Raw genomic sequence first — 23,154 nt, forward strand, 5'->3', positions numbered from 1 at the left:
AGACATTGACTTTCCCAGTTTGGGGCTGGAGGCAATAGTTGTCCCAGGTGTTGTCTGTGCCGGGGCGAGGCATGCAGGGCTGCATGTGGATCGTTTTGGTCTCCCAGGGAATGACCCAACACACAGGTCTGCAGGAGGGGTCCCAAGGGCTGCTGCCGCGTGGCTCTTGTGCTCAGGGGAGCATCTGGGCAGGTCCTGCAGGTGTGGACAGGCCCCTGGCATTACTTGGGCAGTGCTGATTTTCGCCTTGGGGCACTGTCTGCTGCCATGTCTCAATGCCATCTGGCTGGAAAAGCTGGTGGCTCGATGGAGCTGGGGCCAGGGCTCCCTGCAGGCAGGACGTGGTCCAGGTGGCTCCTAAGAGCAGTCAGATGGGTGTTTGGACAGCCTGGTACTGGTGTCACACTGCTGGCTTGCAGAGCACTGTGAACCAGGTTGACACTGTGCAAATGTGCGAAACGCTGCAAAATCACCGCTGCCTTGCTCAAGAAACTTGTAGTCTAAGCAAACAGTGAAACCAGGGTGCAAATCTCATTTTAAGCTTTTTTTTTTTAAGGACATCTGCTGTGCTGTGGGGGTGCTGATTGCTTAGTGTGGATGATTCTCGAGAAAAATTCAGCAAGATTCATTTTATCAGAGGTTCTCAGCCCGAGTGCCTCGACTGGCCAAGAGTGCATGTTGATTTGCCTCCTGTTGCCAAAGAAATAGGATGGGAAGTTAGAGAGGCTCTCTTATAATGGCTGCCCTTACAGCAGCACTACAATTAGAGACTGCTTACGTCTCAAGTGCCTTAACAGTAGAGTCCTCTTCTGAGGATGACATTTTCTTCCAGGCATCCCAAAAAGCCTGGTTTTGACAGCTCTGGTTGCGACGCTCCAGCAGATAAACGCGTGATTGTGTGTACAAACTGCTGGCAGCACAGGGGGTGGGGGGCTCCGGGATGAATGGGCTCTGCCTGGGAGGGGTTGCGTGGCCAGTCTGGGTTCTGCTTGACACAGAGAAGAGCTTGTACTTTATGTTATCGTAATGCAGCCGGGCTGCCTTGCCACCATCTCTCTGCCCGTTTCCCTATGGTGTCTGTGCAGTATTTCCACATTGGCTTTTTAGCCTCTCCCTACTGTTCAACTTTTAAGTCCGTGTCCTGCTGTTCTCTTTGGACAGCATCCGAATTATTTTGCATATTCCCTCTGCAGTCAGAGATTTCCCTGAGTCATACCTAAATGTTAATAAAAGCCTAATGGTTTATGTTAAGGAAGGAGAGAGATAAAACTAGAGCCCTTTTATCACAGACTTTAATGGCCTGAAAATGTCAGTTGTGTGGGAGCAACTGCCAAATTTTGAGCCTATGAAGACGATGGCTAAGTCCCACAAATCAACAAGTTTGGAGCGGATTATCGGATGCTGGCTGTGTCATTTTCCCAGGACTCCAGGCCTGCTAGAAGCCGACACTTTAATCCACTCTGATAGGATGCATGAAAGGGGCCGGAGTCCCTTCCCACTGACTGCTGCTGGGCGAAGCTTTCCAACCCGCTGCAGTGGAGTCAGAAAAGCCTGGCTGAAAGCAAAAGCTGCAGGGCTTTTTTTCTGAACTGCAGCCTGCTTTTGATTCAGAAATAAACTCCATCTTTGCTTAAGAACTATTTTTAAAGTCACAAACACAGGATGCAGAAATCTGTACGTTTCATGGTTTTCCTGAGTGCTGCCTCACCACTCCTCTTCCTCCTTCTGTTTCCAGCTGACTTCCTTCCTGAAGGGACATCCTGCACGCCTGCCTCTGGGGTGCAGTGCCCAGGGCTGGGGAGTTGTAGTGGAAATTCTGGGAAATCGCTTTTTCTGCTCCTTTTAGGCCTGGGATAAAGAACTGAACTTGCACCGTGAAAATAGCTGAAACTTGAGCTCTGATGTGGCTGGAAATCTTTTATCTCTGTCCCGCTTTGTTTTTGCAATCACGCTCAGGGGTTAATCTGAGTAACCCTCCTCTTAGATGTGGCTCCTTGGTTTGAACTAATTTATATCACGTGTGAAATTTGAAGAAATCCTGAGTATGCCCTCCTCGCAAGTGCGCAGGGTGAGAGCGGCGCTGCTGGGCTGGTGCTGGCTGTGGGTTGTCTCCAGCTTGCACCCGGGGCAAAGTGGCAGAGTCAAATGTTTTGGGTGCAGAAGGATTTGAACCTAGAGGTGCCCATGGGTTACTGGGTATCCGGAGCGCGCAGCAAGAAGAATGGTGGCAGTATAGAAAATGACCACGGGGTTGTTGTAAAATGCAGGTGATAGAAGGGGATCAGATTTGGAAGAAAACTTTTGTGCTTTGTCTGCTTCAGGGTAGGGCAGTTTGATTTAAGACTGAGTGAGATTTAACCCATTCCGCGTGGTGAAAGCCTTTTAGCCCAACCTTTAAGTGCGGTTTCCCCAGCTGCAGTGATTGCCTGGTGCCTGCAGAAGGATGTGACTTCATCGTATCCTGTTTACTGTAACGTGACAGAGTTAAGATGTCCCCTTGGTGCTGTGGCATACAGACAGCAGCAGCACAGTGTGTCACCCCATGCTGGGACCTGAGAGAGGGAAACACCGTATGTCTCCTCCTGCCCGTCTGTTGGAAGAGCTGATGTCATGTAAAGAAAGGTGTTTCAGAGGAAGGATGTTTGGGGCCAAAATAAAGCTTGGCCTGCGTTACAATATCCTGTTTACCGTGGAAAACACTTTGCGCTGATATTAGCTCTGAAATGTGTGATTTATAAGCGGGCAGGGGAGCAGATAAGGAACTTCCCGTGATTTTGGCCACCTGTGAGAAGAAAGGGCTGTGTCCTTTGGGCTGGGGGGTGGTGAAGCTGCTGGCAGACAAATGCCGGTACTGGCTCTGTGGGCAGCTGCTGTGGGGGCGAGGTCCTGAGCATCCCTCAGGCTCCCAGGTGTCCTGAGGTTCCTCTGTGCCTCAGTTTCCCAGCAGGAAGGAGCCTTGTGAGCTTCAGATGATTAATATGGTAAAGAGTAATGAGGAGGGGCTAGAGATAATCATCCCCGAGACAAATAAGTAAACCCAAGTGCATCTTTAAAGGTCTGGCTGTGAATGGAAGGGACCATTAAATCAGAAAGGTAAACGGCCTGCCGTTTCCTCTGTATGGTTTTAAAAAGGTATGTTGCCCCGTTGCAGGGTGGCGGGGAGCACACACGCTTAAGAATTTGGGCTGCAATTTTATTTTTTAATAAAATGAAATTCTGTAAAACTGCAAAATGCCTTTAGCAACAAGTCACTTGCATCCACAACACTTGATCCTTTCGTCTCGGTCCCATGTGAGCTGGGCTGCAGCTCTGAGTGTGTTGCCTCCTGCTTGGCACCTGCTTCAGCAGAGGAAGTTTTTCAAATCAGTCTTTGTTACTGCACATCTGATGCGCCCAGCGGCAGCAGTGGACGCAGGGTCTGGTGTCTGCTGGAGCGCAGGGGACTGAGGTCAGGGTGGTTTCACGGAGAGGACCCAGTCTACCATTGGTGGCAGTGTGCTTGTGCTGCTCCAGCAGCAGGGAAGCGAGCTCTGGATGGTCTCAGCGGCGCGCTCCCTCTGGGCAGGGGTGTGAGCCTGGTATCCGCAGAACGGGGGGATTGCCTGCTGTGGGTGCTGTGGGTCTGATGGCACCGGGTACTTGGGAGGCCAGTGCCGACCGGCTGCTGCAAGAGACAGAGCGGGGGCTGGCACTGCGGTTCCACCCAGCCTGGTAAGGTTTGCTGCTGCCTTCTCCCATGTGAAGAGGAGGAGTGGCAGTGCCATGTCCTGCGGTCCCCACACTGGCTGCCACTCCATGGGCCAGCCCCGGCCACTGCAGAGCAGTCACTGGCCCTGGGGTGGGGGTCTGCCAACCCTGTTGGGGGGTGCCGTCCCTTGCTCCTGGAGACACAACCCAGCTGCTTCACATACATTGTGGGTTTGAACAAGTTTCTTCACCGTTTCTGTCCAGGGATGTGTTGCTCTCGTGTGGCACCAACCCAAGACCGGTGGCCAGGCACCAGGCGGGAGGTGCATCCCACACTGGGGCCAGAGCGGAGGGGTGGTCCTGCCCAGGTCTCATGCTCTCGCTGCAAAGCCTGAAGATTTGCCTAATCTTCTAAACCGTCTGGAGAGAGGGGAGAGCTGAAGATTTAGTTTGGTTCCATTAATGAAATAATAACGATAATAACGGAATTAAAATACAGGCCCTGGCACACTGAGCCCAGGGAGGAGGGACTGCTGAACAGGCTGGTTGTCAACTTCTCTTGCCTACTGGAAGCACGTGGTCCAGTTTCTTAACAGGCATGGCCTCAAATCCTTGCATTTGTTCTGCTTAAATTAGCACTCCTGATGATTATTTCGGAAGGAATATCCACGTTATGGCTGAGTTCTGTAAGGTGTAAAATGTGCTTAGTTCTAGGGGTGTGGGCTGCAGTCCACCGTCGGTCCTTTGCCTAGAGTTTTGTACCCACCCCGCAGCGCCAGCCCCTGCCCCCAGAGGGGTGACGGTGCAGTGGTAGAATTGTAGCTTCTCTTAAGATGAGCCTGAAATGACACTGTAGATGATGTGGTAATGGCCCTTGAAACATGCCCGTCACTTGAAGGACTTCAGCTGCACCCACAGCACTTCATAAAAGCTGCTGCAGGATGTGAATTGTCAGCAGTGAGACTGTTGTGATGTTCAGACATTGTTGAATCCATCCACATTGTCTGAGCAGAAATTGTAAGGAAATCCTCAGAGGATTGGGGGTGAGAGCGGTCATAAATCTTGGGTGTGTCTCGACAGGGCAAGAGGAACGAGGCATCGGTCCTGTTTTCAAATGCTGCTGTCACGCGGCAACTGTGTTAATTAATTTAGCGCAGGATAGTGAAGTCTGTTGTCTTGCTTTGGGCCAGATGAGCCAAATGCATGCTTGTGGACAAGGCTCAAGGTGAGGAGTCCTTAACAGTTGTACCCTGCCTTTGCCCCTTGGCACCTGATCATGAATTGACACGGGAGCCTTGATACTGGCCCTGTGCCCCTGGTTGCCGGCCCTTGTGCCGGGCAGCTTGCTTGCTGGGGCCAACCCCGGCGGTGCCGCTCACTGGGGTGGTTCTGCTGGAGCCAGGCACCTGCTTGAGCTGCAGCACCTGCCGTCCTGCTGTCTTAATTTTTCTGTAGCAAAGGCAGTTCCTGCTCCCCCAGAGCTTCGAGGAACAGCTTGAGAGCAGAAGCCGTAGGCAGATAACAAGCATCTTGTGGTCTTGGGCACAGGGCACAGCTGTGCTTGCTCCCCAGGGCACAGTGAGTGGCTGTGGGCTGAGGCTGGACGGGTCGCTGGCTCCAGCCATTCTGGGCAGAGGTTTGCAGCCGCGGCTCTTCCCTCTGTGTCCTGCAGCACGGTGCCTCCTCCTGCTTAGCAGCTCCTCCTCCTGCTCAGCAGCTCCTCCATCACATCCCATCCCAGTGGAAGATCAATGGAAATTTTGCTGCTGACTGCAGTAGCAGCAAGATCAGAGCCAGGATTTACAGTCCTGAGAGTCGCCAACAAGTTTCCCCCACACACCCTTTGGCTCTCTTAGTCACTTCCTGACTTACTAGCATGGAAATAATATTTTGAGTTCTTTTATTGGAGAAACTTTTTTGCTTCACCTTTTGTTTGAGAACAGAGGAGTGGGAGATGGCTGCTGGGCTTGCAGCTGTCACAGCTGAGTGTGGCCCTGTGCGTTCCTGAGCGCCGATCCTGAGTGCCAGCTCGTGGGAAGGGGACCCATCGCAGCACTGGGGCGGTGTGTTGGGACCAGCTCTCTGCAAGGGCAGGTGGCTGCTGGGGAGGGCTCATCTTTGGCGGGCTAAGAAGCCTTCCCTGCATGCAGCCCCCAGCAGTGAGGGGCTTCCAGCATCGTGCTGGAGAAGGAACCTCTGACCACTTTGCTGGGAGAGGGGGACAGGGAGAGCCCTTGTCCCCTTTTACCGTCACACCAGATTTTTGTGTAGAGGTGAGGGTGCTGCTACAGTAAATGGGCCTTCAGCTGGAGGACTCCCTGCCAGGACCCCTGGGACCCCATCCTGGGATACCCTGCGCCAGGATGGCTCCAGCAGCGACGCTGGTGCTGCCCTGATCCCACCTGTGCCATAGCACCATAGCAGAGCTCCACCGAGAGCTCATCTCCAGCCAAGTCCGGTCTGGATTTGACTCTGAGGGTAGGTCTGGCAGGCATGAAGGAGGCTCTATTACAGCTCTCCGCTCTTGTATTAACCAGTGACACTTTCCTGTTCCATGGCTCGGCAGTGAGGAGCTTACCCAGGGCGCAACAGGGCCACCAGCTTGGCTATGCTGAGCCCGAGGTGGTGATGGCGGGGGGTGGGGTGGGATGTGTGAGGGGGTGCTGTCGTGTCTGCTGCCGCCACTGATGTGAGTGTCTCTCTGCAGCTGCAGCCAGAGCAGCTGGACTGTGGAGCCGCGCACCTTCAGCACCCGCTAGCCATCGTGAACCCCGTCACGGCCACCCCCGTGTTCACCTACAGCGGCCTGACCGCCGTGGCAGTGGCCAGCGTCAATAACTACACTGTTGTGTTCCTGGGCACCGCCAGCGGAGGACTCCTGAAGGCAAGTGGAGATCGGCAGCACCAGCACGGGGAGGCAGGGCTGGGGGGGCCGAGCAGGGCGGTGGGTCTTCCCCTTCCAGCACCTCTGGTTTGCACGGAGGACAGCATCTGCTGTCGGGTTTGTCTGAGCACCTGCTTTCATTTGGCAATGAAGAAGTAATTGGATGCCGCTGTAATCTGTGCAATGATACATGCTGCCCAGCGACTGGTGGCCGTTAATTACTGTTCAAGGCTGCCATGCGAGCAGGATGTTCTCGATGAACCCTGCGCTGGAAACATTATTGTGCAGCATTTAATTATTAACGGCTCTTCTAATAAATTCTCCCTCTGAGTTGATGGCTTTTGAAGGCTCCATGTACACAGGGGAATCACCAAGAGATGCTTCATCACAGCTGAGTCCGAAGCAGGTGTGAATCCATGCGTCTGATGGAGTCTCTTTTAAATAACGTGCCAAAGGCAATGCAATACCCTGGCTCCAGAGCCAAGGTGCAAGGCCAAGGTTTCAGTAACTTTGGTGCTTGGAGTTTGCCAAAGTTAGTTTTGATGCCAGCCAGCCACAACAGTTTGGTGCACTCTCAGCATCAGAAGTGCCTAGAGGAGAGGGGGGAAAAAAAGCCCTGGAAGGCTGGTACCTGCTTTGTCTCATCAGCCTGGGGTGAGTGGTGCATAATGTGGAATATTGAATCAGAATGCTTGGAGAGAAGAAGACTGATCCAGCCTCTTCCCTTGCGTCCAAGTGCTCCTGGAAAAAATGTGGGAACAACCACAAAGAAACTCACTGCTTTGATTTTTGCCCACAGGGGCAGGTAACTGATGAGGGTGGGAGGAAGCTGGCAGCCCAGCCAGGTGCACCAAGCTGCAGAGGCACATGCCACACGCAGCGCAGCCCCTGTTCACACAGTATTAACAGCTCTTCTTCCATTATCATCTTGGAGAAAGCAGCCTTATCTGCTGTGCTTCCATTAGGGAGAGGCTCCTGGCTACCCTTTGCTGGGATAATTTGCTCAGATAGCTCTAATCTAATTCTACAACACAGCTGCATAACCAGAAGCCTTTTTACCTTTGGGGCTCCTTGTTATTTGGCACAGGATACAAGATACTTTGTGTGAGTTATCATTCAGATTTTCTGCCTGAGAAAAGACAGCAAAGGGGCACAAATAGTGCTCGACCAGCTCCTGCCAGCAGCGAGTGTGGCTGCCAGGGGTAGGTGTGGGGAATTAATCAGATAGGCTGCGGACGGGCATTTCGTGAGGGCAGTTATCAGTGCCACGTCCACCAGTCGTTAAGAGGAAAACCAGCACTCGGAAAGTGGTGGCCTGGGCAAGGGGTGCTGGGGTGCAGTGCCCTCGAAGGAGATGGGAGGTGAGAAGGGTCTGTTCTGGCCAGTCCCTGTGTGTCCGGGTCTGGAAGTCTGCAGACACAGTTACCCAGAACTTCAGCCCACTCTGCTCTTGCCAGCACTGGCGCAGCACATGTCCTCTGGCACATCCTGACCCTGCTGCAGCAAGGGGACAGGTGGTCTCTTCCCCTCTTTGCTGCTGCGGGGGCTCTCCCCCATGGGCCCCCAGCTCATGGGGATCCAGAGAAAGTGCCTGCCCAGTGAGAGCACAGGGTAAATGAGCCCAGTAGGCAGAGGGACCTGGAGACAGGCACCTAGAAACAGCTAAGCGTAGAGCAAATCTCAGCAAGAAGGGAGAGGGGATGGTCGCAAAGCTGAAGTGGAGGGTGTTGGGACTTAGTTCATGGACGTCTTGGGTGATCCCAGGCAAATTATTTAGCTTTTAGATAGCCAGCTTTTAAAATGGGGGTAATTATAATTTTCTTTTCCTGCACAGTAGCTTGCAGTGCTTGCATATCATTCTTAGGAGAGAGAAGCCCTCTGCTTTGAGCTGGTGCTATCTTACTAGGACGTGTCAGTGCTGCTCTAGTGTAAGAATTAATTAATCCTATGTTAATTAATTAATGCAGACTTGAGAGAGCAGAGGCACGCTTGGTCCTTACAATTATTGCCCTTCTTTGCTAGTAGGGAGGTGGGAATTTTCCTTGCTCCCTTTCTGTTTTAAGCTGAAAAGTGACTGTCACGCAGAATTGGGTAGCCCTATTGTTACTTCCTCTCAGCAATGCCACATTTAATTTGCTGAGTCTTCAAGTCAAATGCCAAGACATTCTGAGATCTGAAAGGCAGGCTGATGCTTTGCAGCCTCTTCCATCACTGCCAGTGCTTCAGCTGGTGATTCATGAGGCAAGGTAGGATTCGGCTTTCTTGTGGCAGCTGCCATGGTCTTCTGCAGTTAGCAGGGATAAAAGCTGTTTTGGCTGGGAGTGACAACACTTATTTTTCAAATATGCGAGGAGCAGGGGATGCCATATTGTACAGTCCTGTTGCTGATTTTCACTGTTTTTTCATTAAGCTCTGGAAATGCCATATGAACAGAAGTGCACATATGTATGTGGCGAGGGCTGAAGGCTGGTGCCACTTAAATTAGAGTAAAGCAAGAGTAACACTGCTGTGGCCGCCTAGAAACAGCAGTGTAGTGGGTAGAGCCTTAGACTCAAAAGTTTTCAAGGTAGCCTTTTGAGCAGAGGGACCAAGGGCTGCGAGGGCTGTTCATCACCGAGCAGGGCTCCTGGCCACGGCCTGGGCTTTCTGGACCACTTAGTGCCTCAGCCTGTAGCACAGAGCTGGCTTTGCAGTAAAGCTTTGTGTGTGCAGCCTGCAAACTGTGTAGAGACTTACAGCGCTTGAAAATGTGGAACACCATTAGATACCACTTTGATTCTTGTTTATAACTGGGGAAAAATAATCGTTTCCCCATAGCGTTTGAAAAATGGTCTCAGCGAGTGGCTTCTTCTCACTACAGATTAATCTGGACAGTACCATGAAGGTTATTAGCAGGAGATCCATTTCAGTTGCTTATGGAGAGCCTGTCCACCCCATCATGCAGTTCGACCCTTCTGATTCCACCTACCTCTATCTGATGACCTCCTATCAGGTGAGACCTTTAGTCTTCAGCAAAATAGTCCTTTGAGCATTGTGCATTTGATTTGGCATTCAGGCACTGAGCTGGGAGCAGGAAGGGACGATAAAATTTGCTTTGGGGCAATAAAATCTGCTAGTGGGTAGAGCCAAGGGGTTCAGAGCTTTGGCTGGGGTGTCCAGGGGCTTTCCAGGGGGTTACCTGTGCCTGTCTGTTCTCCTCTGTGGGGTGGGGGTCACACCCAGCAGATCAGCTTGTCAGGCTTTCTTGTCTTTGTGGTGGCCGGGTAAAAAGGAGAGTGAAAGATACTGAAACCCATCCCACTTACGGGAGTGCAGGAATAAGCAGAGGCTGTTCCTGTATAGGAACCCCAAAATTACGGTACATTTTAAGGAGGCTTTTAGGAAAAAGACAGACAAGAGGTCTGCCTGTCAGAAGTGGTCCTTGGGGAAGGTTTCTGTTCAGCCTGGCCAGCAGAAGGGCTGGATGGGAGGGGGGCTCTGCATAGGGCAGGAATGCTGCAGCAGGTAGAAACAGACAATCTCATCTCCATCATGTGAGCAGAGGAGGAAGACAAGAGCTGAGTGCTCCAGGCGCTGGTGGTTTGTCCTGAATTACATTTTAATCTGTCAAAACAGATGCACAACCACAAATGTTATATGTTGCTTTTATATTTTCCAAGTCCTAATTCCCTGCAGATTGGTCATTATCATTTCACAGAACCCTCCCGGGATGCCTCTTTAGCTGATGTTTCAGACTGTCTCGTCTCAGCTCCCAGGCTGGGCTGTGCACCTCATTCAGGCTTGATCAAACAGCCAGTGCAGCACTCGTGATGCTCTCCTCTGTTTCTTTTTCAATAAACCAAATGAGTTAATTTCTCTTCGGTGGAATTAGCATTCTGGGAATCTCCCCAGGAGCTCGGCAGGGCTGGGGTGGAGGGATGCTGAGCAGTGCAGGGCCGGGGAGTGCTGAAGTTCTGTGAGTAAAGCAGGGGTCAGGCCAAGGAGCCCACGGTCCAGGGTGCACTCGCCTGGTGGGAAGCTCAGGGCTCCAGCATCTCACATTGTCAGTCACCACTGTACCAAACGACTCAGCTTTCCTTCCCAAATGTTTAGAGATTGACAGAGGCAAAAGCACAAACTGACACATGCTTTCCCTCCAACTGCTGCCGCTGAGCAAGTCCCCAGAGGTACTTTGATTTCTTTACAAATCAAGGTTTCCAGAGAGGTGTTGCTTTCTGGTAATTTTGTAAATACCCAGATAGCCTTCAGCACTCTCTAGAAAGGAGCTTTCTGCAGGTCTGAGTGAGAGCTTTTCACAGGGAGGGGCAAGCTGTGAAACCATCTCCATCTGATGCATCAGAAGGGTGTGGTGTTGCTCTCCGTAGCCTGGCCATCACACATCTATTGCCAAGGTGCTGGCTGAAAAGGAGCAGCTCAGCTCGGTGCTGCTGCACACCCCATGGGGCAACTGCACCAGCGGCAGCACACCCCATCCCTTGGGTGTCCTTACCTGCCCTGGGGCACACGGCCCTCAGGCTGGGATGGGCTTTTCTGGGGGCACCAGCAGGGCAGCAGGCAGCTGCCTGCGCTGGTCCCTGTGCGGCGGGTTGTACACAGAGTGCCAGCCTCTGAGCGGTGTGCGCAGGGGGTGACAGTGCCAGGGTCGTCTGTTCTGTAAGGTTCGGTCCAGACTATCGGGTACAGCAGCCCAAAACTGTGGTGTCTTGTTCCTGGCTACATATGGCCACGGCGGCACAACCCGCTCAAGTTGAGTGTTTCTGTGGTGGTGTAAAACATTTGGAAGCAGTTGTGCTGTTGTCATGCAGATGATGCGGGTGAAGGTGGCTGCCTGCAACCAGTACTTGACGTGCATGGAGTGCTTGGCCGCCGCTGATGCTTACTGCGGGTGGTGCACGATGGAGACCAGGTAGGACTGGTTGCGTCCCGGTGCGCTTTGGTGTGTCCTTATTTCTGCTGCCTTTTATATTTCCGTACAGTTGCACTACCATTAGTTGTTGCCCATCCCTTATGAAACACGTCCTTTTAAAAACAATCGCATCTGGTCTCAAATGGTTGGGATGCTTTTCAGAGCCAGGATTTAACTGTAGGTGCATTGTTATGCTGCAGTCAGCTGCCAGCGCAGAGTCTATCTTGCAGGCATCCACCATGGGACTGAGAGCCAATACCCTGCTAGAGAGTGTCTTTTGCCCTTGCAATTATAATTTATGAGTAGGAGACAACACTCAAGAAGGGATTTACAAAATTAGACTCTGCATTTACAAATTGAAGAAGCTGGACAAAATGTCACCTTCTGCTCTTCAGTTCTGGGTTCAGCCCGGCCTGCTTTCGCCTCCCCTGAATCACGGTGCTCTGTTGGTGCTGGTGGGAGTATGTGCTCTTATCGTGGCAACGAGACACTAAATATAGCAGCAAAGTTTAAGGCTTAGCTGCATGGAAGTAGGCACAGGATTTTCTCGTGACCTTCCCTCACAAGGAAGTCAACGTTTTTATCACCCGTTTTAAAAATAATCAACTGCGAATTGTCCCCCTGTTTGTTGCAGGTGTTCTCTGCAGCATGAGTGCACAAACTTCACAGGGGCCAACTTCTGGGCAAGTGCAAGTGAAGGAGTGCAGCAGTGCCCTTCCATGACCATCTTGGAGCCCGAGATTAATATCGACAAAGAGAACCCGGTGTGTTTGACTTGAATACCAAATTAATCACATGCAGCATCCTGCAGAGTCATTACCTGTTCTCAGGGCTGATAAATGTCCGTGCTCCTGTAGCACAGCAGCGCAGCTCCATGCAGCTTGGATATGGGTCGTGGGGATGCTGAGCTCTGTTGTATGCTACCAGCTCAGGCTGAGGCTCTCAAAAGCACCTGGAGGTGACCTCCTGTGCCTCGATGCCCTGGAAGCCAGCAGGACCCCAGCTGCTGAGCCTGTAGGTGAACAGGACTTCTGAAGCTGCTACACTAAACATGCTGGAGAGATCTGCAAAATTTCAAAATACAGAAGATCAGCTGCAGACAGCTGAATCAACTCATTTTCCAGATTTCTATTGTTGCTATATTTAACAGTATTTTAATTATATTTTCAATGTTTTCATCAAAATATTTTTTGTTTAAAGACAGACCCTCTCGCAATGGCAAAAATCTGTCTGTGCCACCAGCCCTAACATGGGGAAATCGCTCGTAAACATGCGCTGGTTGGGGCAGAGCATGGAGCGAGGCTGGCGAGAGGGGTCCCACAGGACCCTGGCACTGGTCTGGCTCCATTTCTGCCGTGCAGGAGCAGTGGGCTGGGGTCCCCAGGGAGTCACCCCGCTAATGGTGGGGGAAGCCAGCCGAGCACATGGGCTGTGTGTTTTCCTGAGTCACCCTCCTCAAAAGCGTTCCCTTTCTGCAAAACTTCCTGTCCCTTCCCCTCGGAGGCTGACGGCAAAAAGCAGCCCCTGCAGCCGGCTCGGCCCTGGTGTGCCAGTGGAGGATGCTGGCTGGCAGCCGGCTCCCCACAGTCCTCCCAGCAGGCTCCTGCCAGCTCCACACCTCCCATCACCAGTACCTGTCACACGCTGGTGCAAGCTGGGAGGTTCTGGCACTCAGAAGCGGGGGTTAATTTTGTTCTGCTCTTCCTCCTCCTCCCTCCCCAGAGCTTTGGGGGGCAGGGGTCGGGGGCAGACGGGGCTTGTGCAGGCAGTGTGGGTCCAGGACAGCCTGGGCAGCTGGGGAGGGCTTAGCCTTTGCCTCCTGCTTCCTCTGAGTGCTCTCCCAGGGAAGCCCTGGCTGGGCTTTCATGCCAGCTGCAGCTGGAGTTCGTGGTGACAGAGCTCTCCCTCCTGAAGCAAGGTTTTGCGCACAGATGGCTTTTAGAGTTCAAAGTGCATAAAGTGAAAGAAAACGCCTGTCTTATCTGTGAACTTGTTTTGGAGTCACTTGCCTAGGAAAAACTTGTAAAACATTGACAATTTCTAAATAGAATTTTCTGTGATAATAACCGATTTACTTTTTTGTCTAATATAGGCCCTGATAATACAAATAAATGGGACTATCCCAAACCTGAATGGAACAAATATTTCATGTGACTATGGAAATGATATCCACACGGTAGCCAGAGTTGCTGGAGATTATGTAAACCAATTTATTTATTGCGGTTTACTTCCACGTGAGAAATATCCAGCATTTCCAGATGACCAAGGTATGTAGAGGAAAACAAGCTGGGCTCATTCTAACTGCTTTTGTGGGCATAATTTTTCATAAGCTTTTTTTGTTTTTCCAGTAGTATGTGCAGATAACGCATACAGGAATAAAAAGACCCAAGCTGCTTCTGTTTTATAGGGCATATGACTTTAAAGCGTAGGAGTTCCACCATCTTAACGTGAATCGACAGTATTTCAAATCTATCAATTTTTGTTTTAAACATCAGAATTTACAAGCCAGTTCATGTACTTTTTTTATTTTGATTTATCTGGTTAGAGCTTCTGCTTTAGACATAGCAAGCACAAAAAGAAAAATATTTTAGCCCTGCAGGAATAATGTTGCTACTTATATTGATATTTACAATTGCTTTTTTTTTAAAAAGATGTGCTACTTTTCAGGAGAAGCTCTGGAAGAAGAGCAAGTGCATACCTGAAGTCAGCTTAGAAGCTCTTCATCCCATTTATGCGACCAAAAGCCAGGCCGAGGTGTTCTCGTATCCCCCTGTTTTCAGATGGCACCAGGCAGGGCGCCCATCCCCAGGCTCCACAGAGCTGCGTTCCGGAGGGGACAAGCGCCTGCAGATCTGCTGGAAGTCAGCCGAGCCTTGACGGCCAAGCTGACCAGATCTGATCCTGGCCACTGAGTGGTGGAGATGCCCCATTTTGTAGCTCCTTCTGAAGAGGTCGATGCTTCATTCCAGACTTGAGTGCTTGTTAAATTTTCATCTTTCAAGCCTGGAGTGAATGCTCTATTGAAGATGGCTGACTTCAGTAGGAGAAGAATTAGCCAGTCCTTTTGAAAATCCCACTTTTCATAGGCAAGTTTGTAAAGCTGCATTGTTTTTCTCCGTAGCTATCCAAAGAATGGAGATCATAAACTGTTCTGTATTGTTGGTTATGGCAATGTCCAAATGAATTTCTGGAATCCAGTGCGCTGATTTATTGTACATATTCTGAAAGAGGCATTGTCTCTTGTCCCTGGTGCTTATATGGCAGAATTGCAAAGAAAAAAAAAAAAAGGCAATTCTGGGGGAGGGGGAGTCTGTGTAGTGTATTAAGTCGCCAGAAAAGGGATTTCCACTCTTCTCTGAGAGTTTGTTGTCATGGGGAAAGTGAGTGGGGTTTTAAAACATGATAACTAACATGTTTTAATTACCACATCTTTTTAAAATATCATTTAGCACCAACTGTAAGCGAAGATAATAATTAACTGTGCTAATTAACACTTGCACAACACACTGGAATTTTCTGCTGAAAGTCGCAATGTTCTTTTCTGGTGAGGGTGATGTAAAGCGTTGATTTAAGAGGGAAGAGCTGAAAGTCAGAGGGCAAAAGACGAATGGTCCAAGCTCTGAAATGCAGCTTGGAGGAAGCCTTGGAGAAAACAAATCAGATTTAGCCCTTGTTTTCCCAAGGGTCTGTCTTGCCTTCTAAGCGCGAGTGCGAGCAAGGGGCTCTCAATATTCTTTGGCTTGATTCTCTCAGACCACGTGGTTGTCGAAACTGCTCTCCGGGTCAACAGCAAAAACATTATCTGGGCCAATTTCACCATCTACGATTGCAAAAGAACTGGAAACATTTACCCGAAAAGAGCGTAAGTGACCCGGTGTGCAGGCAGCAGGGTGCGGCAGGCAGGGCTGGGGGGCGGGAGGCAGGTGGGGTGGCTGGAAACCGGGGGGTGCATGCATGTGGCCGGAGGGTGCCCCTGCGCAGGCTGATGGGGGGCACAGCATCCCCGCCAGCGGGGTGCGGGGGGCCTGGGCAGGATTTGGCAGGAGCTAGGGGGTGCGCTGCCAGGGATTTACAAAGGAGGGTCCTTGCGCCGTCTCGAACCATCTGGACGTGTTGGGGTTTTTTTAAACATGAATAATATTTTTATATGAAGCTTGTTCTGTTAACCCTTACTCAGTGGAGCTGGCCGCTCCAGCAATCCCTGGAGGGGGTCTGTGGGGCGGTGAGGGAGGGGCACACTCCCTCTGCTCTCTTGCCCCTTCCAGCCCTGGGTGGGAGCAGTTGCCTACCCCTCACTAGCACGGTGGGCTGGAGGGGGGCTCTGGTGCCACCCACAGAAATTCATCTGCTTTTCAGGAGCACAGCAGTGGAGCCTGACACAGGGATCCCCATGCCCTGTGCAAACCGTGGAGGCAGGTGTGAGCGTGCCTGCCTCCCCGGAGAGAGAGAGATAGGTGGGGGGGGGCGGGGGAAGAGCATTTTGGGGGAAAAAAGTGTTTTTCACTAAGGATGAGAGGGTGACTCCTGGTCTGCTGGGGCCTGGGGCCAGGCACTGGCACCGCAGGTGGTGACACCCCAGAGCTGCTCATGGAGTGGCACAGGGGAGAATGGGCTCTGCCTGCATCCCCCACCAGCTCGCTGGGAGAGGAGGAGAGGAACACCCAGCAATTGCCACGGGGTTTTCTGGGCACCGTTGAAGACTGAGCACAATGTGAGAAGATTGATTGCACTGCAGAGGTTTGGCTCCCCTGAGCAGCCTGAAAGCTCCTTTTCTCACCACTCCATTTCTCACCTTTGCAATTTCAGCTGCACCAGCTGCCTCTCGACCAGGTGGAAGTGTCACTGGTGCCCCTCCACCTACACCTGCGTCTCCAACCACTCACAGTGTGATGATGCTCTGCAGATGAAGGTAAAGCCTGTCAAACTTTGCTGCTTCGGGCTACCTTCCCATGTCGTGGTGCTGTGGTTGTTGTTTCCCTTCTTCCTGGGGTTGGAGGCAGGTGGCTGGGATTTGGCAGCACTGCCCCAGTGCTTGGTGGGCAGCTCCAAGGGTGGCACTGCTTGGCACCGCTGACATGCTGCCTGGCCTTGGGGAGTCTCTGCAGCCCAAAATGCAGTGATAAGTGTCTCACTTCCAAAGGCTTTGCAGATGGGGAGCTGGAGGGCCGCCCTGGAGCACTGCTCTGTGTGCGTCATGTTTGCAGCGTTCCCCAGCAGCACGAGTGAGCTTGAGGCTGAGGCCAAGCTTAGACCATCTTGCCTTGAGGTCTCCAGGCTGAGCCTCACTTTATTTAGTGACCCTGCGGGGTCTTCAGGCACTGGTGCTCAGCAGGTCTCAGCCGCTCCTCCTGGTAAGCTCTGAGTCTCCTCCACCAGTGGCTGGCACTTGCTGGCCAGGGCTGGTCCCAGGCTGGAGGTGGGGCACCCTCCTCTTCTGGTGTCCAGGAGCTTGCAGGGCAGATGAGCTGCGGCTGTGCCATGCCATGCTGCACCGTGCCGTGCTGCGCCCAGAGGCATTGCGTGTGTGAGGAGGGTGGCAGCCTGGCTAAAGCATTCGGCTGTCCCGGTGCCCTCAGCAGGTTCTATCCCTTGGCTCTTCACCACCTCTCATGTCTGGAGCAATGCCGCTACCTCTCCACATCCTGGGACGCCTGGGTTTGAGTAATACAATAAATACAGCAATACTTTACAATTCATTTAGCTTTGGCTAGGCTGTTGCAGTATGTTAATAATTTGCTGGAGCACTGCTGGTGGTGCTTGTCAAAAGGAGAAAATAGCCCCTTTCCAAATTATAGCTTTAATAACCCAGAGGCTCAGTGTGTTCCTGCTTCTGAAATTTAAATTGAAGTTAATTTAAATAAAATTGGCTTTTTAGCAATCAATCTGCCATATTTCCAAGCCAAGCTTTTACACTGTAGATTGAATATCCCTTTAGCACGGGTGCTCTGCTCTCATCTCAGCTCTTCCAGCGTTACCCATGCTTATTGCCGGCAGGAGTCGGTCCCTGTGTCAGACATCCCACCCTCACCCCCTGGGCTGACCCCAGGCTGGCCCTGCCATCTGCTCCCCTCCAGCAGGGAGGAGGTGGGTGGCTGCAAGCGCAGGGGACAGGGATGGAGATGGGGCCACCACACCACAGCTCCATGCGGTCATGTCTGGTGTAAAACCCCAGGAAACGTTTCCCGTCCCTGCTGGGTGGCAGCCGGGCAAGGGCTCCTGGCAGTGTAAGACAGTGCTGGTCAGTCCTCTGGCTTGTGAAGCGTGTCTGGGTCGGTTGTGCTTCCCTTGGTGCACACAGGCAGCTCGAACCAGGCGGCGTGAGGAAGCACCCTCCACTTTGTCAACTTCCCAGGATTCAGAAAATATCTGGCGTTTTTCTCTTGCTGTCTGGATGGGTGGAGGGCACGGGAAAGCCATCACCGATGGCTGCTCCTGGTGTGGCACCCACGTGCTGGGTTGCCACTCGGGGCTGGGGCACTGCCTGCCTGCAGCACTGGGTGATGTCAGGACTGTGGGGATGGCTGGGGACCGCCACGGATGAGTCCTCAGTCAGTGTTTTTAGTCGTGGCTGGTAGGCGTTGAGTTTCTCATTAAATGTAGGGGAAGAGCTTGGGCTGCGAGAGGACTTCTGAAGAAGGTTCTGCATTACTGAATTGACTTTTTCCTTGACAAAGCGCCGTGTAGCCTGTGACTTAGCTGGCAAACACAAAAGTTGCCTGAGATAATTTGTGTCCTTTGGCTCAAGTGTAGCTGCTGCTTGAAAGGCAGGGGAAGAGCAGTTACTCGGCGGAGCAGGGAGCCTTGTGTTTTCCTGGCTCAGCCCAGGTGTCCCTCCCAGCCTGCATGTGGGGAGATGCCAGGGAGGGTTTGAGCACCAGGTCGTGCCGTGTCTGGCTGCTCCCTCATTCCCTGTCCCTGACCCCCCCCCGCACAGGGCTGCTGGCGGGGGGACAAGCCATGAAACTGAGGCTGTGGGGGTAAGACCCTGCTACAGTGCCTGTGCCGATGGTGGGAGGGCACCGGGCTTCTCGCATGGAGCCTCCTGGGGCCAGACCCGAGCAATGCCTTGTAAACCCAAACCTGAGGTGGTGCTGCTGACCAGTGATGCCTGCCACGGCGCTGGAGTTGCTGTGGGACCTGGCATGCCAGCCGTTGGGTCTCACGGGTCTGCATGGGATGTCCCAGGGCACAGGAGCAAGCGGTGAGCGAGGTGAGGGTGGCAGCTGTGGCACAGCAAACAGGGAGCAGTCTGAGCCAGGAGTGCAGGGACCATGTACCTGCCATGGTCCCTCTGAGCTGGTAGGGCATCCCTGCCCTGTCTGAGCTTGCTCTTCCCCTGGCGTGCCTGCGGCACCCAGCACCTGTGCAGCCACGCAACCAAACCCAGCAGAGACACTGTTCTGCTCCTAGGCACCAGTGCCACTGTGGAGGGGGAACACACAGGTGCTGGGGCAGCTGGACCCTGGCAGCCCAGCGTCTGATCTGCCACAGGGACCGTGCGGGACAGCATGGCACGTGTCGTCACTGGGAACAGCTGCTCTTCTGCCTGGAGAGAGGAAATTAGGGTTGTGGACACAGGTCTTGAGAAGCCTCGCCTACATGTTAGGGAGAGCTGCACCCACTCTTCCCACTCTGCTCCCATTGCCTCAAGCAGACAGCAAGTCCTCTGGCAGGGATAACTGTGCTTATCCTTCCTTAAGGGTAACCATACCTGTCCTTGCTTTCTTGCCTCTGATCTTTTACTCCAGAGGTGAAGTTCTGTTGGCTGCTGGGCCTGGTTTGGTCACATTTCCATTTTATCTCTGTCTTCCTTAGCTCTTCCCGCTGATTTCAGCGAGCAACCTGCAGGACGAGGTGCTCTGTAGCTCTGGAAACATGATGCCTCATCCTACACCCTGAGTTTTCAGTAAACGAACAATTGCTGGCATGGCTGTACCTGAAAACTGGTCCACTGGGAAGCCAGCATCATACTGGCTTCATCCGCAGCATTTTAAACATTCAGACCCTTTGCCCTGATGCAGACGTGAATGATACAATCAGCTGGAAATCTCTATTTCTAGCTGCTGATGAACAGCAGGAGAAGGGGCTGCAAGACGACAAGTTAATCAGTCCTCTAAAGTGTATTTATCTAGCAAGCTATGCCAGCTGCTGTGACATGCAAGGACGCACCAGGCCATAGGAGCTTTTGCATGAATTTTCAGTTGTAGCCCTGCTGGTTTTATTTTAACTCTTTTGAGTCACCTAGAAGAGGCTTGGGACTGAAATCTCTCTCCAGTGCTTTGCTTTGTTGTTTTACTTCTCTTATCACGTGCATCTCTGTTATTTAATCCCCTTGTTTAGGCAGCACCAACTGTGCTTGGTTAAGATGAGTGTCCTGATAACAATGAAGCGTGTTTTCCACAGTCAAACAGACACTTCCAGATAGTTCCCTGACCACTAGCTAGGTCTGGGGAAGGCAAGAAATAAACCTTATGCTCACTGCATGTACAGCACCAAGGATGTGTCCTGCCAGGCGTCTCAGCTCTAGGAGGGCAGGCTCTACCTCTCATCAGCGCAGCAGCAGCATTGTCATCAGTGGAGTCACAGTGGGGTAACCCTTAATGCAAGTGAGAAGGAAATCTTGCCTGCTGCAAATTATTCTGCATAATGGACCAAATATTTTGCTGTCTTTTACCCCAATGGCTCCACTGTCAAAGGCATTAATCTGGATGTACCCTGGGGCAACAGAGAATCTGGCTTCATTTTTGCTGTAGTTTTGCAGTGTGATTTACATCTCATGAGAGAACAGGATGGGCTTGTCATACAGACTTGAATTCTGAGTCAGCTCCAGTATCTGAGCCATCAATTTAAAGTGAGGACAAAAGCAGAGGGACAGATGACCTTTTAAGATCATTTTTCAGCTTTATTTAGGCCTCTCATTTCAGCTGTCCTACTGCTGCAGTCCCCTTGCTGAAGCCCCCGTAGCTCATTATACCCTCTCCTCTGCGTGCAGACGCATGCACACACAAACCCCTGCACACTTCTGAAATGGCATTGAGCAGGAGGGAGACTGCTGGAAAGCAAAATCTCTGCAGGGGCTTGCAGAAATGCACGTTGAGATGTATGAGACATCAGCTTCCAGCTGGCAGGAGGGGGGACACACCGGCAGATTTGCTGTTGTAGGCTGCAGTGCCTCTTTTCAGTGTCACTACAGCCCCGTCTTCTAAGGTTTAAGTGCATGTAGTGAGGAAGCTGCCCAGAGTGGCAGCTGAGGAGTGTGTATGCATTTGCTTTTTACCTGGGAGTAATCCAGTGCAGGAAGATGAAAGTGCAGGCTTGGCAGCCCCGCTGCCCAGGGGCCAGGAGCTGCCGATGTCCCCAAGCTGGTGGTGAAGCCTGGCAGCAGCGAGAGGGGAATTGCTGCTGTTCCTGCTGTGCTCCTGCCTGTGCCTGGCCATGGCTGCCAGCCCCACTGCTGCCCGCAAGCCCTCCTGGAGACCTGGCCACCACCATGCTGTGGCGATCTGGTAGCTAGAGGAGGGGTGGATTTTAAGGCAGTGCCACGCTGGGCTGGACTTGAAGCCTTCCTCACAGGGAGGAAAGCTGCACGTGGCATTACCACTCTGCATCACGGTGCCATTTTGATATTTCACTTTCTGGGGTTACAGTGTGATCTGACTTTACAGATGTAGTGAAATTAATCTTAGCAAGGGCCCTGATGTGTCACCTTGCCTCATTGTTGAGGATGCTCAGTGTGCACCCAGCTAATCTCTCTTTTTTCCTTTTTTTTTTTTTCTTGTTTTGTACCTAACAGAGGAAAATTGACTGTCCACGAATTGTACCTGCCTCTTTGGACCCAATGCCCACGGGAGTATCTCGGGACATCATGATCTCAGTGGCTAATGCGACTTTCTCTAAGGTAAATGAGTTCCTAGAGAGACTGGGAAGGCTCAGATGAGCCTAGGGCCGAGCGTCCTGTGTTGGCTAAGCCACTACTTGCAGTACAGCATGGAAATATGTTTTAACTTAACTTCTGGTTGTCACTGCAGAGCTGTTTTTTTGGTGAAAAAAACTTCTGTGAAATTTTATGGAATGAAAATTGTCATAGGGGAAAAACCAGGAGTGGACATCAAATGGTGCTTTTGGAGATGTGTTGCACACCAGCAGGAACCAGAGGAATTTGGGGCAGAGAGGCTGGGCACTGGGAAAGTATTGTATTTGTAGTGTATTGGTATTTGTAGAAAGCTGCCCTGTGTCACTTTGGGTCAAGACTTCAGCAGTGCCTGTGGGGCCTGGCTGGCCGTGCCCCTGCCAAGAATACCTGCGCGCTGGCAGCTCCTCTTTTTGCCTGGAAAGGAGAAGGCTGGGAATGCTGTGGAGCTGCCCAGCTTGCTGCACGGGGGGTGCTGCCGGGGTGTCACACAGGCACCGCTTCCACCGGACCTCCTGCCCTTTTGCACAGGGCAGAAGGGAGCTCTCCCCGCCTGGCTGGGGCTGCCACTTCCCGCACCGGCCTGGCTGCTGTGAAGGGGGATGTGCCCTCTGCAATCAGCAGAACAGGACGAGAAACCCTTCTTCCTCTGTGGATGCTGGAGGTGGCTGAAGAGGAAGCAATACCGTGTGTAACCCAATAGGAAATGAAGTCAGCAGGAAAGGGGCCAAGGCACTGCGCTTGCGGGGGCTCCGGCAGTCCGGCTTCCTCCCGCTGCCACCCGCAAGCTGTCCCAGGGCACCAGGCAGGGTTCCTTCCCCTGCTGCCAGAGCTCGGGGCTTCAGAGCCGCTGCGTGCCCCGACACCTTCGCTGCTGCGGGGCACTGCCCGGGCATGGGGCGAGGGTTGAGGGGCACGGGCCAGCCCACAGAACAGAAGCTGCCTGGGTGTAGGTGATGCACTGGAGGAAATTCCAGTTTTCCCCTCACGGCCACGTGTGTGTTCACTGAGCCAGCAGCTGCCTGCCAGGAGTCTGGTGCTTTCTTTCATGTCTTTTATCAGATCTGTCAGTTTTCAAAGGATAGTTAGACCTCAGTAGTGGTGGAGCATCAACCTGCTTGGAGATAGGAGTTTTTCCTGCAGGATGGGGGCACAGCAGTAACTCGGGGCAGGATATCATGCTTCTGTTATCAGGAAAGCAGCACAGAAGACCTGCCTTTGAACGTACTCCTGGCTGGGTCCTCATTTGAATTAGAGATTTGCTCTCTGCAGTTGTTGGGAGGAGGAGGAAGGTGGCTTTGAGCTCGGTTCATGGACTGGTTTGGTCTGATCTGGGTGAGGCAGCTTCGGACCACATTTGCTCTTGGTCTGCATTGCAGCATGAGCTGCAAAACACCCCCGGTCCCGAGGAAGCCAGGTACCCTGCTGGTAGGGGCTACGAGAGCATAGCCGAGCCAGGCACATCTCCTGGTCTGTGCGTGCCGTGGGTCAGGCACGTCTCCTGGTCTGTGCCGCACCATGTTCCCGACTGCAGGTGGCTACCCCATGCCTGGTCGTCACACTTCACAGCAGCATGTTGGGCGAGACAGGGACAGGGCTTGGCTGCACATGCGATGCTCAGCCCGCAGCAGTTTTATGTGTAGGTGTGTGGCAGAGCCGGGTTAATGAGGCACAGACCACAGTCCCATTTACAGTGTTGAGTTCTGATCTCCTGTTTGGCTTGAATGCAGTCAGGTGCTGATGGCAGAAAGAAGGTGAGACACTGGT

General features: G+C 52.4%; 1 protein-coding gene across 1 annotated transcript in view; it reads left to right on the forward strand.

Annotated features, from left to right (window-relative positions):
* PLXND1 (plexin D1) overlaps positions 1–23,154 on the forward strand; it is an 83,700-nt gene that overhangs the window by 14,104 nt on the left and 46,442 nt on the right. The window contains exons 2-9 of the mRNA XM_040589797.1: positions 6,395–6,571; positions 9,432–9,563; positions 11,377–11,477; positions 12,112–12,241; positions 13,570–13,744; positions 15,231–15,339; positions 16,284–16,386; positions 21,271–21,375. Of these exons, the coding sequence (XP_040445731.1) occupies positions 6,395–6,571; positions 9,432–9,563; positions 11,377–11,477; positions 12,112–12,241; positions 13,570–13,744; positions 15,231–15,339; positions 16,284–16,386; positions 21,271–21,375 (1,032 nt within the window). The remainder of the gene's footprint in view (positions 1–6,394; positions 6,572–9,431; positions 9,564–11,376; positions 11,478–12,111; positions 12,242–13,569; positions 13,745–15,230; positions 15,340–16,283; positions 16,387–21,270; positions 21,376–23,154) is intronic.

The sequence above is a fragment of the Falco naumanni genome, chromosome 4 (genome assembly GCF_017639655.2).
Source record: "Falco naumanni isolate bFalNau1 chromosome 4, bFalNau1.pat, whole genome shotgun sequence".
Taxonomy (NCBI): domain Eukaryota; kingdom Metazoa; phylum Chordata; class Aves; order Falconiformes; family Falconidae; genus Falco; species Falco naumanni.